The sequence below is a fragment of the Coregonus clupeaformis genome, chromosome 9 (genome assembly GCF_020615455.1).
Source record: "Coregonus clupeaformis isolate EN_2021a chromosome 9, ASM2061545v1, whole genome shotgun sequence".
In the NCBI taxonomy this organism is placed as follows: Eukaryota; Metazoa; Chordata; class Actinopteri; order Salmoniformes; family Salmonidae; genus Coregonus; species Coregonus clupeaformis.
Window position 1 is genome coordinate 15355254 of NC_059200.1, and position 16305 is coordinate 15371558.

Genomic DNA, 16305 nt, shown 5'->3' on the forward strand with positions numbered 1-16305 from the left:
AGCCCAGAAAGTAGAGGAACTGGAAGAGGCGTTAAAGAAGAAGGATGAAGACATGAAGCAGATGGAGGAGAGATATAAGAAGTACCTGGAGAAGGCCAAGAGTGTTATCCGGACCCTGGACCCTAAACAGAACCAGGGCTCAGCACCAGAGGTCCAGGCACTCAAGAACCAGCTGCAGGAGAAGGACAGGATGCTGCACTCTCTGGAGGTACGAAGGGGCTGTGGTAGGGGGTAGGGTGTAGGGGTTGAACTGGGTTTAGGGTGAGGTCCAGGCCCTGAAGAACCAGCTACAGGAGAGAGAGAGAGGATGGGTGTAGGGGTTAGGGAGAGAACCAGCTGTGAGTGAGTGAGTGAGTGAGTGAGTGAGTGAGTGAGTGAGAGAACCAGCTACAGGAGAGAGAGGATGGGTGTAGGGGTTAGGTAGAGAACCAGCTACAGGTGAGAGAGAGAACCAGCTACAGGAGAGAGAGAGAACCAGCTACAGGAGAGAGAGGGGATGGGTGTAGGGGTTAGGGAGAGAACCAGCTACAGGAGAGAGAGAGAGAGGATGGGTGTAGGGGTTAGGGAGAGAACCAGCTACATGGTAGGGGGTTAGGGAGAGAACCAGCTACAGGAGAGAGAGAGGATGGGTGTAGGGGTTAGGGAGAGAACCAGCTACAGGAGAGGGAGAGAGAGAGGATGGGTGTAGGGGTTAGGGAGAGAACCAGCTACAGGAGAGAGAGAGAGAGGATGGGTGTAGGGGTTAGGGAGAGAACCAGCTACAGGAGAGGGAGAGAGAGGATGGGTGTAGGGGTTAGGGAGAGAACCAGCTACAGGAGAGAGAGAGAGGATGGGTGTAGGGGTTAGGGAGAGAACCAGCTACAGGAGAGAGAGAGAGAGGATGGGTGTAGGGGTTAGGGAGAGAACCAGCTACAGGAGAGAGAGAGAGAGGATGGGTGTAGGGGTTAGGGAGAGAACCAGCTACAGGAGAGAGAGAGAGAGGATGGGTGTAGGGGTTAGGGAGAGAACCAGCTACAGGAGAGAGAGGATGGGTGTAGGGGTTAGGGAGAGAACCAGCTACAGGAGAGAGAGGATGGGTGTAGGGGTTAGGGAGAGAACCAGCTACAGGAGAGAGAGAGAACCAGCTACAGGAGAGAGAGAGAACCAGCTACAGGAGAGAGAGAGAGAGAGAGAGAGAGAGAGAGAGAGGATGGGTGTAGGGGTTAGGGAGAGAACCAGCTACAGGAGAGAGAGAGAACCAGCTACAGGCGAGAGAGAGAGAGAGAGAGAGAGAGAGAGAGAGAGAGGATGGGTGTAGGGGTTAGGGAGAGAACCAGCTACAGGAGAGAGAGGATGGGTGTAGGGGTTAGGGAGAGAACCAGCTACAGGAGAGAGAGAGAGAGGATGGGTGTAGGGGTTAGGGAGAGAACCAGCTACAGGAGAGAGAGAGAGAGGATGGGTGTAGGGGGTTAGGGAGAGAACCAGCTACAGGAGAGAGAGAGAGAGGATGGGTGTAGGGGTTAGGGAGAGAACCAGCTACAGGGAGAGAGAGAGGATGGGTGTAGGGGGTTAGGGAGAGAACCAGCTACAGGAGAGAGAGAGAGGAGGATGGGTGTAGGGGTTAGGGAGAGAACCAGCTACAGGGAGAGAGAGAGAGGATGGGTGTAGGGGGTTAGGGAGAGAACCAGCTACAGGAGAGAGAGAGGGATGGGTGTAGGGGTTAGGGAGAGAACCAGCTACAGGAGAGAGAGAGGAGAGGATGGGTGTAGGGGTTAGGGAGAGAACCAGCTACAGGTGAGAGAAGAGGATGGGTGTAGGGGTTAGGGAGAGAACCAGCTACAGAGAGAGAGAGAGAGAGGATGGGTGTAGGGGTTAGGGAGAGAACCAGCTACAGGAGAGAGAGAGAGAGGATGGGTGTAGGGGTTAGGGAGAGAACCAGCTACAGGGAGAGAGAGAGAGAGGATGGGTGTAGGGGTTAGGGAGAGAACCAGCTACAGGAGAGAGAGAGAGAGAGAGAGAGGATGGGTGTAGGGGTTAGGGAGAGAACCAGCTACAGGAGAGAGAGAACCAGCTACAGGAGGAGAGAGAGAGAGAGAGAGAGAGAGGATGGGTGTAGGGGTTAGGGAGAGAACCAGCTACAGGAGAGAGAGAGAACCAGCTACAGGAGAGAGAGAGAGAGAGAGAGAGAGGATGGGTGTAGGGGTTAGGGAGAGAACCAGCTACAGGAGAGAGAGAGAGAGAGAGAGAGAGAGAGAGAGGGGATGGGTGTAGGGGATAGGGAGAGAACCAGCTACAGGAGAGAGAGAGGGGATGGGTGTAGGGGGTTAGGGAGAGAACCAGCTACAGGTGAGAGAGAGAGAGGATGGGTGTAGGGGTTAGGGAGAGAACCAGCTACAGGAGAGAGAGAGAGAGAGGATGGGTGTAGGGGTTAGGGAGAGAACCAGCTACAGGAGAGGGAGAGAGAGAGGATGGGTGTAGGGGTTAGGGAGAGAACCAGCTACAGGAGAGAGAGGATGGGTGTAGGGGTTAGGGAGAGAACCAGCTACAGGAGAGAGAGAGAGAACCAGCTACAGGAGATAGAGAGGATGGGTGTAGGGGTTAGGGAGAGAACCAGCTACAGGAGAGAGAGAGAACCAGCTACAGGAGAGAGAGAGAGAGAGAGAGGATGGGTGTAGGGGTTAGGTAGAGAACCAGCTACAGGTGAGAGAGAGAACCAGCTACAGGAGAGAGAGAGAACCAGCTACAGGAGAGAGAGAGAGAGAGAGAGAGAGAGAGAGAGGGGATGGGTGTAGGGGTTAGGGAGAGAACCAGCTACAGGAGAGAGAGAGAGAGAGAGGATGGGTGTAGGGGTTAGGGAGAGAACCAGCTACAGGAGAGAGAGAGGATGGGTGTAGGGGTTAGGGAGAGAACCAGCTACAGGAGAGAGAGAGGATGGGTGTAGGGGTTAGGGAGAGAACCAGCTACAGGAGAGAGAGAGAGAGGATGGGTGTAGGGGTTAGGGAGAGAACCAGCTACAGGTGAGAGAGAGGGGATGGGTGTAGGGGTTAGGGAGAGAACCAGCTACAGGAGAGAGAGAGGATGGGTGTAGGGGGTTAGGGAGAGAACCAGCTACAGGTGAGAGAGAGAGGATGGGTGTAGGGGTTAGGGAGAGAACCAGCTACAGGAGAGAGAGAGGATGGGTGTAGGGGTTAGGGAGAGAACCAGCTACAGGTGAGAGAGAGAGGATGGGTGTAGGGGTTAGGGAGAGAACCAGCTACAGGAGAGAGAGAGGATGGGTGTAGGGGTTAGGGAGAGAACCAGCTACAGGAGAGAGAGAGAGGATGGGTGTAGGGGTTAGGGAGAGAACCAGCTACAAGGAGAGAGAGAGAGAGAGAGGATGGGTGTAGGGGTTAGGAGAGAACCAGCTACAGGAGAGAGAGGATGGGTGTAGGGGGTTAGGGGAGAGAACCAGCTACAGGAGAGAGAGAGAGGATGGGTGTAGGGGTTAGGGAGAGAACCAGCTACAGGAGAGCGAGAGGATGGGTATAGGGGTTAGGGAGAGAACCAGCTACAGGAGAGAGAGAGAGAGAGGATGGGTGTAGGGGTTAGGGAGAGAACCAGCTACAGGAGAGAGAGAGAGAGGATGGGTGTAGGGGTTAGGGAGAGAACCAGCTACAGGAGAGGGAGAGAGAGGATGGGTGTAGGGGTTAGGGAGAGAACCAGCTACAGGAGAGAGAGAGGATGGGTGTAGGGGTTAGGGAGAGAACCAGCTACAGGAGAGAGAGAGAGAGGATGGGTGTAGGGGTTAGGGAGAGAACCAGCTACAGGAGAGAGAGGGGATGGGTGTAGGGGTTAGGGAGAGAACCAGCTACAGGTGAGAGAGAGAGAGAGGATGGGTGTAGGGGTTAGGGAGAGAACCAGCTACAGGAGAGAGAGAGAGAGAGAGAGGATGGGTGTAGGGGTTAGGGAGAGAGAGAGGATGGGGTAGTACCAACACTTTACTACATTTACCCTCAATGTGACTTCTCAGTCAGACTCAACCATTTTACTGTTCCTCTGTTGATCTCCCTCTACAGAAAGACTATGACAAGACCAAGGCCCAGCGAGACCAGGAGGAGAAACTCATAGTGTCTGCCTGGTACAACATGGTGTGTTTTTATATTGGACCTGCATTGTAGTTAAGCAATAAGGCCCAATGGGGTGTGGTATATGACCAATATACCACGGCTAAGGGCTGTTCTTAAGCACGACGCAACGCGGAATACCTGGATACAGCCCTTAGCCGTGGTATATTGGCCATATACCACAAACCCCAGAGGTGTCTTATTGCTGTTATAAACTGGCTACCAACGTAATTAGAGCAGTACAAATAAAAATGTGTCATACCCATGGTAAACGGTCATATATACCACGTCTCTCAGCCAATCAGCTTTCAGGGCTCGAACCACCCAGTTTATAATACATTATATTAGTAATTTCAAACACTAGAGGGCGCTGTATGATTTCAAATGCCACTTCACATGAAAACTCCATAGAGATAAAAACAAGGAATGGTGGTGCTGGCTTCAGTGTGTATTTTGTTGAGGAATAGTGGTGCTGGCTTCAGTGTGTATTTTGTTGAGGAATAGTGGTGCTGGCTTCAGTGTGTATTTTGTTGAGGAATAGTGGTGCTGGCATCAGTGTGTATTTTGTTGCCAGAGATTGTGAGTGTAAAATTAGAGGAAAAGTCCCACAGCAGATGCAGGGGATTTAACCAACAATTGTGATGTCCTTTAATGAATATATGTCTTAATGAATCCACTGTGTCTGTCCCCCCAGGGCATGGCTCTCCAGAAGAAGGCAGCAGAGGACCGTCTGGCCAGTACGGGTTCAGGACAGTCCTTCCTGGCCCGCCAGAGACAGGCTACCAGCACACGCCGCTCCTACCCCGGACATATCCAGCCTACCACCGCCAGGTAGACACGTCACCATGACCCCTGACCCTTCACCCCTGACCCTCCAGGTTAGGTACTGCCACGGCCAGGTAGACACGGCACCACGACCCCTACCTGACCCTTCACCCTGACTCCTGACCCTCCAGGCCAGGTAGACACGGCACCACAACCCCTACCTGACCCTTCACCCTGACTCCTGACCCTCCAGGCCAGGTAGACACGGCACCACGACCCCTACCTGACCTTCACCCTGACTCCTGACCCTCCAGGCCAGGTAGACACGGCACCACGACCCCTACCTGACCCTTCACCCTGACTCCTGACCCTCCAGGCCAGGTAGACACGGCACCACGACCCCTACCTGACCCTTCACCCTGACCCTCCAGGCCAGGTAGACATGGCACCACGACCCCTACCTGACCCTTCACCCTGACCCTCCAGGCCAGGTAGACACGGCACCACGACCCCTACCTGACCCTTCACCCTGACCCCAGCCCCGAAACCCTCCAGTTGTCCACCAGACAGACGGGCGCTACTCTGTAACGGGTGTCTGCTCTGCTAAGCAATCCAGACAATTCAGGATGGATTAAACGTCTCCTCAACTGCTCCTCTGTTCTCTGTCCTTCAGCTCAGGATGGATATTTTATTGTATTTTTATTTTTAAGGGCTAGATCAGCTTTAATATTGCAGATAGATTGTAACTTCCATCAATGTAATTGTCTCCATCACTTCCAATCCCCCATATGTTTTTTTTCTCGCAAATATTTATATATATACATACATACAGTGGGGGAAAAAATTATTTAGTCAGCCACCAATTGTGCAAGTTCTCCCACTTAAAAAGATGAGAGAGGCCTGTAATTTTCATCATAGGTACACGTCAACTATGACAGACAAAATGAGAAAAGAAAATCCAAAAAATCACATTGTAGGATTTTTCATGAATTTATTTGCAAATTATGGTGGAAAATAAGTATTTGGTCAATAACAAAAGTTTCTCAATACTTTGTTATATACCCTTTGTTGGCAATGACACAGGTCAAACGTTTTCTGTAAGTCTTCACAAGGTTTTCACACACTGTTGCTGGTATTTTGGCCCATTCCTCCATGCAGATCTCCTCTAGAGCAGTGATGTTTTGGGGCTGTCGCTGGGCAACACGGACTTTCAACTCCCTCCAAATATTTTCTATGGGGTTGAGATCTGGAGACTGGCTAGGCCACTCCAGGACCTTGAAATGCTTCTTACGAAGCCACTCCTTCGTTGCCCGGGCGGTGTGTTTGGGATCATTGTCATGCTGAAAGACCCAGCCATGTTTCATCTTCAATGCCCTTGCTGATGGAAGGAGGTTTTCACACAAAATCTCACGATACATGGCCCCATTCTTTCTTTTCCTTTACACGGATCAGTCGTCCTGGTCCCTTTGCAGAAAAACAGCCCCAAAGCATGATGTTTCCACCCCCATGCTTCACAGTAGGTATGGTGTTCTTTGGATGCAACTCAGCATTCTTTGTCCTCCAAACACGACGAGTTGAGTTTTTACCAAAAAGTTCTATTTTGGTTTCATCTGACTATATGACATTCTCCCAATCCTCTTCTGGATCATCCAAATGCACTCTAGCAAACTTCAGACGGGCCTGGACATGTACTGGCTTAAGCAGGGGGACACTTCTGGCACTGCAGGATTTGAGTCCCTGGCGGTGTAGTGTGTTACTGATGGTAGGCTTTGTTACTTTGGTCCCAGCTCTCTGCAGGTCATTCACTAGGTCCCCCCATGTGGTTCTGGGATTTTTGCTCACCGTTCTTGTGATCATTTTGACCCCACGGGGTGCGATCTTGCGTGGAGCCCCAGGTCGAGGGAGATTATCAGTGGTCTTGTATGTCTTCCATTTCCTAATAATTGCTCCCACAGTTGATTTCTTCAAACCAAGCTGCTTACCTATTGCAGATTCAGTCTTCCCAGCCTGGTGCAGGTCTACAATTTTGTTTCTGGTGTCCTTTGACAGCTCTTTGGTCTTGGCCATAGTGGAGTTTGGAGTGTGACTGTTTGAGGTTGTGGACAGGTGTCTTTTATACTGATAAGAAGTTCAAACAGGTGCCATTAATACAGTTAACGAGTGGAGGACAGAGGAGCCTCTTAAAGAAGAAGTTACAGGTCTGTGAGAGCCAGAAATCTTGCTTGTTTGTAGGTGACCAAATACTTATTTTCCACCATAATTTGCAAATAAATTCATAAAAAATCCTACAATGTGATTTTCTGGATTTTTTTTCTTCTCAATTTGTCTGTCATAGTTGACGTGTACCTATGATGAAAAATACAGGCCCTCTCATCTTTTTAAGTGGGAGAACTTGCACAATTGGTGGCTGACTAAATACTTTTTTCCCCCACTGTACATATATATACATATCCTTTAAAAAAATATATTTCCCTTTATTACTTTCCAGGATGGATAAATTGTTCTACCTGGATCTTTAGCTAATATTATTATTATTATTATTATTATTATGTACATTTCTCTAAAACATGTTACCATTCTGTTCATGGTCTGTCAGGAATCCTCTGTCTAATAACTGTTTTCATATTTCCTTGTAACACAAGGTTGTGAGTAGAGATGCAGTTTGGTGGTAGCGGATGGATGTTTTTTTAATCGTTATAAAATCAGAGGATATTTTCGTATCTTGATCTGACGCTTACAGAAAATGACGTAAGCCTTGCAGTAAGTGACTGTCAGGACATGTATAGTAACAGAGAGGGATATGGTATATCACAAGTTAGGGGGCGGCAGGTAGCTTAGTGGTTAACAGCGTTGTGCCGGTAACCGAAAGGTCGCTGGTTCTAATCCCCGAGCCGACTAGGTGAAAAATCTGTCGATGTGCCCTTGAGCAAAGCACTTAACCCTAATTGCTCATGTAAGTCGCTCTGGATAAGAGCGTCTGCTAAATGACAAAAATAAATAAAAAAATAAAATACAATAATGAGTTGGTCTCTTTAGCAGCCCGGTACCTAATATGTGTTCAGTAACGCGAAGTGTTAGGGGGTCTGTTTGCTGGCTGTAGTAGGAGATTTGAAAGGTTAGTTGCATCGGGACTCCTCTAGCCTGTGAGTGCACTTGCAGTGTATTAGCTGTAGAAGATATTCAGGGAGTTTCATCATCCCCCTAAGTGTTGAAATGTTAACAGTAGAACAGCAGAAAGTGTCCTATTTCCTAATTGACTGTTTCTCAATCAACCATTTTAATTGGCTGAATGATTCATTATCCTGAAAACAAGGCGAGCACCTCTTCCCCCCTCTGTAGTTCGCTCATATCAGCCAGCAGTCATTATTGATTATCGAACCGGTGATAAAACAAGGCTAGCACCTCTTCCCCCTCTGTAGTTCGCTCATATCAGCCAGCAGTCATTATTGATTATCGAACCGGTGATAAAACAAGGCGAGCACCTCTTCCCCCTCTGTAGTTCGCTCATATCAGCCAGCAGTCATTATTGATTATCGAACCGGTGATAAAACAAGGCGAGCACCTCTTCCCCCTCTGTAGTTCGCTCATATCAGCCAGCAGTCATTATTGATTATCGAACCGGTGATAAAACAAGGCGAGCACCTCTTCCCCCTCTGTAGTTCGCTCATATCAGCCAGCAGTCATTATTGATTATCGAACCGGTGATTACTGATCAAGCGTCTCTCCCTGTCATCCTGCGTTGTTTGAGGGAATTCCAAACTGACTGTCCAGACCTTCATTCATATTTCATTGTGTAGTGTGCAGTCTGCTTTCTAAACTATAGCGTCCATATTTAAGCGGTGGACATAGTCAGACTGTGGTCAGTACCCATAACTGACTGTATCTAACAGATGGAAATTGTCATTTGAAGGTATCGAAAGGGTCTGCAAAACAAACACATGAACTTGTAAAATAACCACTGCTGCCACCGAGGAGGTGGATTCTAAAATATAAATTGATTTCCAAATTTAGTGTGGGGCGCATTTCCCCATTCTCATTCACTGTGCTATGCCTTACGTCTCTGACGCAACATGGGACGCTATGTCATGTCATACTTGAAAGAAGTTCAACTGTCTAACTCTGACCGACCGACCAAACACACTATGCTCCCTCTAGTCCAAGGTGTCTGTCGATGAAATAAGCAGTAGATGACCAACGAACTGGACAGGGTTTACTTCACTGCTATTCTAAACCTACTTGTGATTTTTTTGTCATGGTAGACCCTAGACAGACTACTTGTAGACCGTAGACAGACTACTTGTAGACCGTAGACAGACTACTTGTAGACCGTAGACAGACTACTTGTAGACCGTAGACAGACTACTTGTAGACCGTAGACAGACTACTTGTAGACCGTAGACAGACTACTTGTAGACCGTAGACAGACTTCCTACTAGAACGTTAGAATCTCCTGATTGATCATCACAAATAATTTTCATACAATCTGAATTTCTGTCTATTAGCCTCTGATGTCATTGTAAAAAAGGGTTTTGGGTATCAGAGTATCATGTTTTAAAGTGATACACACGACTGTTGAAAAAAATATGAAGTTTGAATGTGTATAAAATACATAGTTGTTGATGTGTTCTGACAACTCGACACCCCCATGGCTTGGCTTCAACGTAAGCTTTTGGATGTGGAAATGTTTTCTTAACGTTTACAACTGCCATTAAAAAAAAAATTTACAAAAAAATTTCACTGCTAAGAAAAATTCATACAATTGCGTAATATGGTGTCATTTTCTGCCTCCTGCTCTGCCTGCACAGTGTATCTGTACAGTCATATCTTACGATGATAACATGGTGTCAGAAGTGAATCAACCTCGTCAAATAACACGACCAGAACATTGTCCGAGTCGACTCGAGTGAAGATTTGACTGAAAATAATAATATTCCGTGAGTTTTGTTCAGCGTTTAGTGACGAAATGTAGCTAAAAGCTCTCTCTGTCTCTGTCACTCATCTCGTGAGCACTGAGCAGCCAAGAGGAACCGTTGCTATGGATACTCACAGGCAGAGAGCACATGGAGCAGAAGCAGTGCAGTGCAGGGACAGAGATGAGCAGCTAACCAAGAAAGTTATTTAAAAAAAAAAAAAAAAAAAGTTTTCGGTTAGGGATTTTTTTATTAACGTTAACGATCCCAATTTTGTATTAACATTCACACCCCTACTTCGCTAGTTCATTCATAGTTTCATCCTCTACCTATCATTTTGAAACCTACATCACTATAACCAGAGCCAAAGGCTTTGCTTTACTGACCCAGCCTGAGAGAATGACTGTCTCTTCCTGGTCATATTGTCCCTGTCCTGTCTCTTCCTGGTCATATTGTCTCTGTCCTGTCTCTTCCTGGTCATATTGTCTCTGGCCTGTCTCTTCCTGGTCATATTGTCTCTGTCCTGTCTCTTCCTGGTCATATTGTCTCTGTCCTGTCTCTTCCTGGTCATATTGTCTCTGTCCTGTCTCTTCCTGGTCATATTGTCTCTGTCCTGTCTCTTCCTGGTCATATTGTCTCTGTCCTGTCTCTTCCTGGTCATATTGTCTCTGTCCTGTCTCTTCCTGGTCATATTGTCTCTGTCCTGTCTCTTCCTGGTCATATTGTCTCTGTCCTGTCTCTTCCTGGTCATATTGTCTCTGGCCTGTCTCTTCCTGGTCATATTGTCTCTGGCCTGTCTCTTCCTGGTCATATTGTCTCTGGCCTGTCTCTTCCTGGTCATATTGTCTCTGTCCTGTCTCTTCCTGGTCATATTGTCTCTGTCCTGTCTCTTCCTGGTCATATTATCTCTGTCCTGTCTCTTCCTGGTCATATTGTCTGTGTCCTGTCTCTTCCTGGTCATATTGTCTCTGTCCTGTCTCTTCCTGGTCATATTGTCTCTGTCCTGTCTCTTCCTGGTCATATTGTCTCTGTCCTGTCTCTTCCTGGTCATATTGTCTCAGACTGGTTTGTGTGTGCTCACCTCTCTCTCTCTCCTTCCACAGCGATGTGATTGCATGACCGGTGCAGGGTTGGCAGGTGCATGGCCGGACAGCCGTTCGTTTATTTGCATGACTTTATATTGAATTGTGCTTGGCAGCTTGCAAATAACCCTCAAGGCATGGCTGGCCAGGCCCAGATTAGGCCCAGGACGGGGCAAGCGTTCTCCACAGACTGACGGCACACCCCTCTGAGGCCACACTAAGCCCCCTAGCACACTCTAACACCCCTATCCCCCACCTCCACTCACATCATGACACACTACCAGACAACAACAGCCTCTAGTGGGGGTATGGGGTTGGGGAGCTGGGGCAGCCAGAAAGTCTCTCTCTCTCTAAATGGTAGAGTAGTGGGAGAAGAGTCTCTCTCTCTAAATGGTAGAGTAGTGGGAGAAGAGTCTCTCTCTACATGGTTGTATTAAATCAGACCAGATAACCTGTCTAAAGCTAGTAGCCTGATCGATATGAAACCCTTTTCCCCAGAGCCTTTTTGAAAAAGAAAGCAGAGGGCTAACGTTGTAAGATAGCCATGTCCTGGGTCATGTTCATTAGGCACCAAATGGAAGAAAATGGACTGAAACAGGGAGTACTGTTTTCTTTTTGTGTGGCGCACAACGTTTTGAAATGTATTGCTACGATGTGCCCTAATGAGCACGACCCAGGCGTGGCACCAATGGGCAGACAGGCAGCAAGTCAACAAGGATGTTATCATGAGCACGTTAAAAGTGCTTTTACCTCACGTGTTTAGTGTAAAACCAGTGTGAGGAAGAGACGGCTCTTAGGGGCTCTAGTAGATGTTTTCCCCTGATGCTGTTGTCTTTTTAGTGGGGCGGCAGGTAGCTTAGTGGTTAAGAGCGTTGTGCCAGTAACCAAAAGGTCGCTGGTTCTAATCCCCGAGCCGACTAGGTGAAAAATCTGTCGATGTGCCCTTGAGCAAGGCACTTAACCCTAATTGCTCTTGTAAGTCGCTCTGGATAAGAGCGTCTGCTAAATGTCTGAAATGTAATTTAAGTTTTCACATAATAACAGAAATATATTTCTCCATATTATTATGCAACGGATGAACTTTGACTCTTCGTGTTCTGGTCTCCTTGTTCTGGTCTCCTTGTTCTGGTCTCCTTATGATTCGTAGGGCAACGTGTCTCTTAACTGTCTGTCCTGTTTGCTTTTTGCATGTCTCCTGATGAACATAGAGCTACACTTTGCATCCCAAATGAAACACTATTCCCTACTTAGTGCACTACTTTTGACCAGAGCCTAATGGGCCTATATAGGGAATAGGGTGCCAATTGGAACTAAGAGCTAGTTTCAAAACCACTTGCCATTAATCATGGCAGTAGCTCTGGAAAAATGATGGTAACACTTTACTTCAAGCCTGCAGGTATAATGCTTCATAACCTTTAAGAGTATTATCTTGTCTCTTTATGTCAACTGACTCAAACGGCTGGTATTTCATCCATTATGAGATTATAAGACATTATAATAGTCATATGCTTATGACAATGCATCATAACTGCATCATAATGCATTTTAACCTCTGGTGTTAAGTAAAGTGGAACTAAAGTAATGACTGTTTTTTTTTTTTTACTACCGTCCATGATAGTGGTCTATCAACTCCTACCTGTCCTAGCCTGGTCCCAGATCAGTTAGACTCCTAGTCTGGTCCCAGATCAGTTAGTCTCCTAGCCTGGTCCCAGATCAGTTATTCTCCTAGCCTGGTCCCAGATCAGTTATTCTCCTAGCCTGGTCCCAGATCGGTTAGTCTCCTAGTCTGGTCCCAGATCAGTTAGTCTCCTAGCCTGGTCCCAGATCAGTTAGTCTCCTAGCCTGGTCCCAGATCAGTTAGTCTCCTAGCCTGGTCCCAGATCAGTTAGTCTCCTAGCCTGGTCCCAGATCAGTTAGTCTCCTAGCCTGGTCCCAGATCAGTTAGTCTCCTAGTCTGGTCCCACATCGGTTAGTCTCCTAGCCTGGTCCCAGATCAGTTAGTCTCCTAGCCTGGTCCCAGATCAGTTAGTCTCCTAGCCTGGTCCCACATCGGTTAGTCTCCTAGCCTGGTCCCAGATCAGTTAGTCTCCTAGTCTGGTCCCACATCGGTTAGTCTCCTAGCCTGGTCCCAGATCAGTTAGTCTCCTAGTCTGGTCCCACATCGGTTAGTCTCCTAGCCTGGTCCCAGATCAGTTAGTCTCCCTAGTCTGGTCCCACATCGGTTAGTCTCCTAGCCTGGTCCCAGATCAGTTAGTCTCCTAGTCTGGTCCCACATCGGTTAGTCTCCTAGCCTGGTCCCAGATCAGTTAGTCTCCTAGTCTGGTCCCACATCGGTTAGTCTCCTAGCCTGGTCCCAGATCAGTTAGTCTCCTAGTCTGGTCCCACATCGGTTAGTCTCCTAGCCTGGTCCCAGATCAGTTAGTCTCCTAGACTGGTCCCACATCGGCTAGTCTCCTAGACTGGTCCCAGATCGGTTAGTCTCCTAGACTGGTCCCACATCGGTTAGTCTCCTAGACTGGTCCCACATCGGCTAGTCTCCTAGCCTGGTCCCAGATCGGTTTGTGTTGTCTTGACAGAGATCTGGAACCATAGGACAGTAAACATTTATAGCCTGGTTGAGCTTGACTGAATGTTTCAAACAATGGTGAGCATCATTCAGTATGGTTTAACCAGTCTATAATAAACCTATAGGAGAAAATACATGTAAAAAAATAAATACTGATGCTTTTCAGTCGGCAGGTTTTATGGTTACTGTAATTTTTATTCATAGGAGGAAAACTTTTATTTAACATGAACTGAAGTAGCAAATACCCTTTCCATTTGCCAAGTTTTATATTGCTGCTTATATACAGTATGAACACAGTGTATGGGAGAAATGAGTTGAGAAGGAGGAACTTAGTGGTCATTTGAGAAGAAAAAAAAGAGAAGAGGATATTTGAATTAGATGGATTTCATCATTTCCTGTCTCTGTAAAACTTGTTGATAAAATGTGAACATGTACAGCTGGTGATGAAGTTATAATAAAGCTTTTATAAAACTAAATGAACCTGTTTCACTGTTTCTCTGAGTCTTTATAGAAAGTCATATTCACGTTTCCTACCCATTTTTTCCAAATGTTGTAAGACCTTCCTAAGCCGCTGATGTGTCGTGCCACCGTCTGTGGGAACATGACGGTCAAACACTTCCTTTTTGCCCTCTCTCTGTTTCAACATCTATACGCTGGGAGAGTTGGGCTTCATCTGCTTCCCATCTTGATAAGGAACATACTACTATAGTTACTGGAGGTTTTCAGCTGGTAGAGCACGGCGCTTGTAACGCCAAGGTAGTGGGTTCGATCCCCGGGACCACCCATACACAAAAATGTATGCACGCATGACTGTAAGTCGCTTTGGATAAAAGCGTCTGCTAAATGGCATATTATTATTATTATTATTATTATTTTCCTTACTAGAATAATACAAGTAATTCCACAAGGCATAGTTTCAGGGTCATTAGACAAGGCATAGTTTCAGGGTCATTCCACAAGGCATTGTTTCAGGGTCATTAGACAATGCATAGTTTCAGGGTCATTAGACAAGGCATAGTTTCAGGGTCATTCCACAAGGCATAGTTTCAGGGTCAATAGACAAGGCATAGTTTCAGGGTCATTCCACAAGGCATAGTTTCACGGTCATTAGACAAGGCATAGTTTCAGGGTCATTAGACAAGGCATAGTTTCAGGGTCATTCCACAAGGCATAGTTTCAGGGTCATTCAACAAGGCATAGTTTCAGGGTCATTCCACAAGGCATTGTTTCAGGGTCATTAGACAATGCATAGTTTCAGGGTCATTAGACAAGGCATAGTTTCAGGGTCATTCCACAAGGCATAGTTTCAGGGTCAATAGACAAGGCATAGTTTCAGGGTCATTCCACAAGGCATAGTTTCAGGGTCATTAGACAAGGCATAGTTTCAGGGTCATTAGACAAGGCATAGTTTCAGGGTCATTCCACAAGGCATTGTTTCAGGGTCATTAGACAATGCATAGTTTCAGGGTCATTAGACAAGGCATAGTTTCAGGGTCATTCCACAAGGCATAGTTTCAGGGTCATTCCACAAGGCATAGTTTCAGGGTCATTAGACAAGGCATAGTTTCAGGGTCATTAGACAAGGCATAGTTTCAGGGTCATTCCACAAGGCTTAGTTTCAGGGTCATTAGACAAGGTATAGTTTCAGGGTCATTAGACAAGGCATAGTTTCAGGGTCATTAGACAAGGCATAGTTTCAGGGTCATTCCACAAGGCATAGTTTCAGGGTCATTAGACAAGGCATAGTTTCAGGGTCATTAGACAAGGCATAGTTTCAGGGTCATTAGACAAGGCATAGTTTCAGGGTCATTCCACAAGGCATAGTTTCAGGGTCATTCCACAAGGCATAGTTTCAGGGTCATTAGACAAGGCATAGTTTCAGGGTCATTAGACAAGGCATAGTTTCAGGGTCATTAGACAAGGCATAGTTTCAGGGTCATTCCACAAGGCATAGTTTCAGGGTCATTCGACAAGGCATAGTTGCAGGGTCATTAGACAAGGCATAGTTTCAGGGTCATTAGACAAGGCATAGTTTCAGGGTCATTCCACAAGGCATAGTTTCAGGGTCATTAGACAAGGCATAGTTTCAGGGTCATTCCACAAGGCATTGTTTCAGGGTCATTAGACAATGCATAGTTTCAGGGTCATTAGACAAGGCATAGTTTCAGGGTCATTCCACAAGGCATAGTTTCAGGGTCAATAGACAAGGCATAGTTTCAGGCTCATTCCACAAGGCATAGTTTCAGGCTCATTCCACAAGGCATAGTTTCAGGGTCATTAGACAAGGCATAGTTTCAGGGTCATTCCACAAGGCATTGTTTCAGGGTCATTAGACAATGCATAGTTTCAGGGTCATTAGACAAGGCATAGTTTCAGGGTCAATAGACAAGGCATAGTTTCAGGGTCAATAGACAAGGCATAGTTTCAGGGTCATTCCACAAGGCATAGTTTCAGGGTCATTAGACAAGGCATAGTTTCAGGGTCATTAGACAAGGCATAGTTTCAGGGTCATTCCACAAGGCATTGTTTCAGGGTCATTAGACAATGCATAGTTTCAGGGTCATTAGACAAGGCATAGTTTCAGGGTCATTCCACAAGGCATAGTTTCAGGGTCATTCCACAAGGCATAGTTTCAGGGTCATTAGACAAGGCATAGTTTCAGGGTCATTAGACAAGGCATAGTTTCAGGGTCATTAGACAAGGCATAGTTTCAGGGTCATTAGACAAGGCATAGTTTCAGGGTCATTCCACAAGGCATTGTTTCAGGGTCATTAGACAATGCATAGTTTCAGGGTCATTAGACAAGGCATAGTTTCAGGGTCAATAGACGAGGCATAGTTTCAGGGTCAATAGACAAGGCATAGTTTCAGGGTCATTCCACAAGGCATAGTTTCAGGGTC

General features: G+C 46.8%; 1 protein-coding gene across 5 annotated transcripts in view; it reads left to right on the forward strand.

The window, feature by feature from the left end:
* hook3 (hook microtubule-tethering protein 3) overlaps positions 1 to 11751 on the forward strand; it is a 72960-nt gene extending 61209 nt beyond the window's left edge. For 3 of the 5 annotated variants that reach the window (XM_041885281.1, XM_041885282.1, XM_041885283.1), the window contains 4 exons: positions 3 to 208; positions 4035 to 4106; positions 4777 to 4913; positions 10861 to 11751. In XM_041885281.1, the coding sequence (XP_041741215.1) occupies positions 3 to 208; positions 4035 to 4106; positions 4777 to 4913; positions 10861 to 10876 (431 nt within the window). In that variant the 3' untranslated portion in view covers positions 10877 to 11751. Of the gene's footprint in view, positions 1 to 2; positions 209 to 4034; positions 4107 to 4776; positions 5074 to 5166; positions 5606 to 10860 lie in introns of those variants that run through there. The other 2 variants (XR_006002030.1, XM_041885284.2) reach the window with 2 other exon arrangements.
* The last annotated feature ends 4554 nt before the right edge of the window (positions 11752 to 16305 follow it).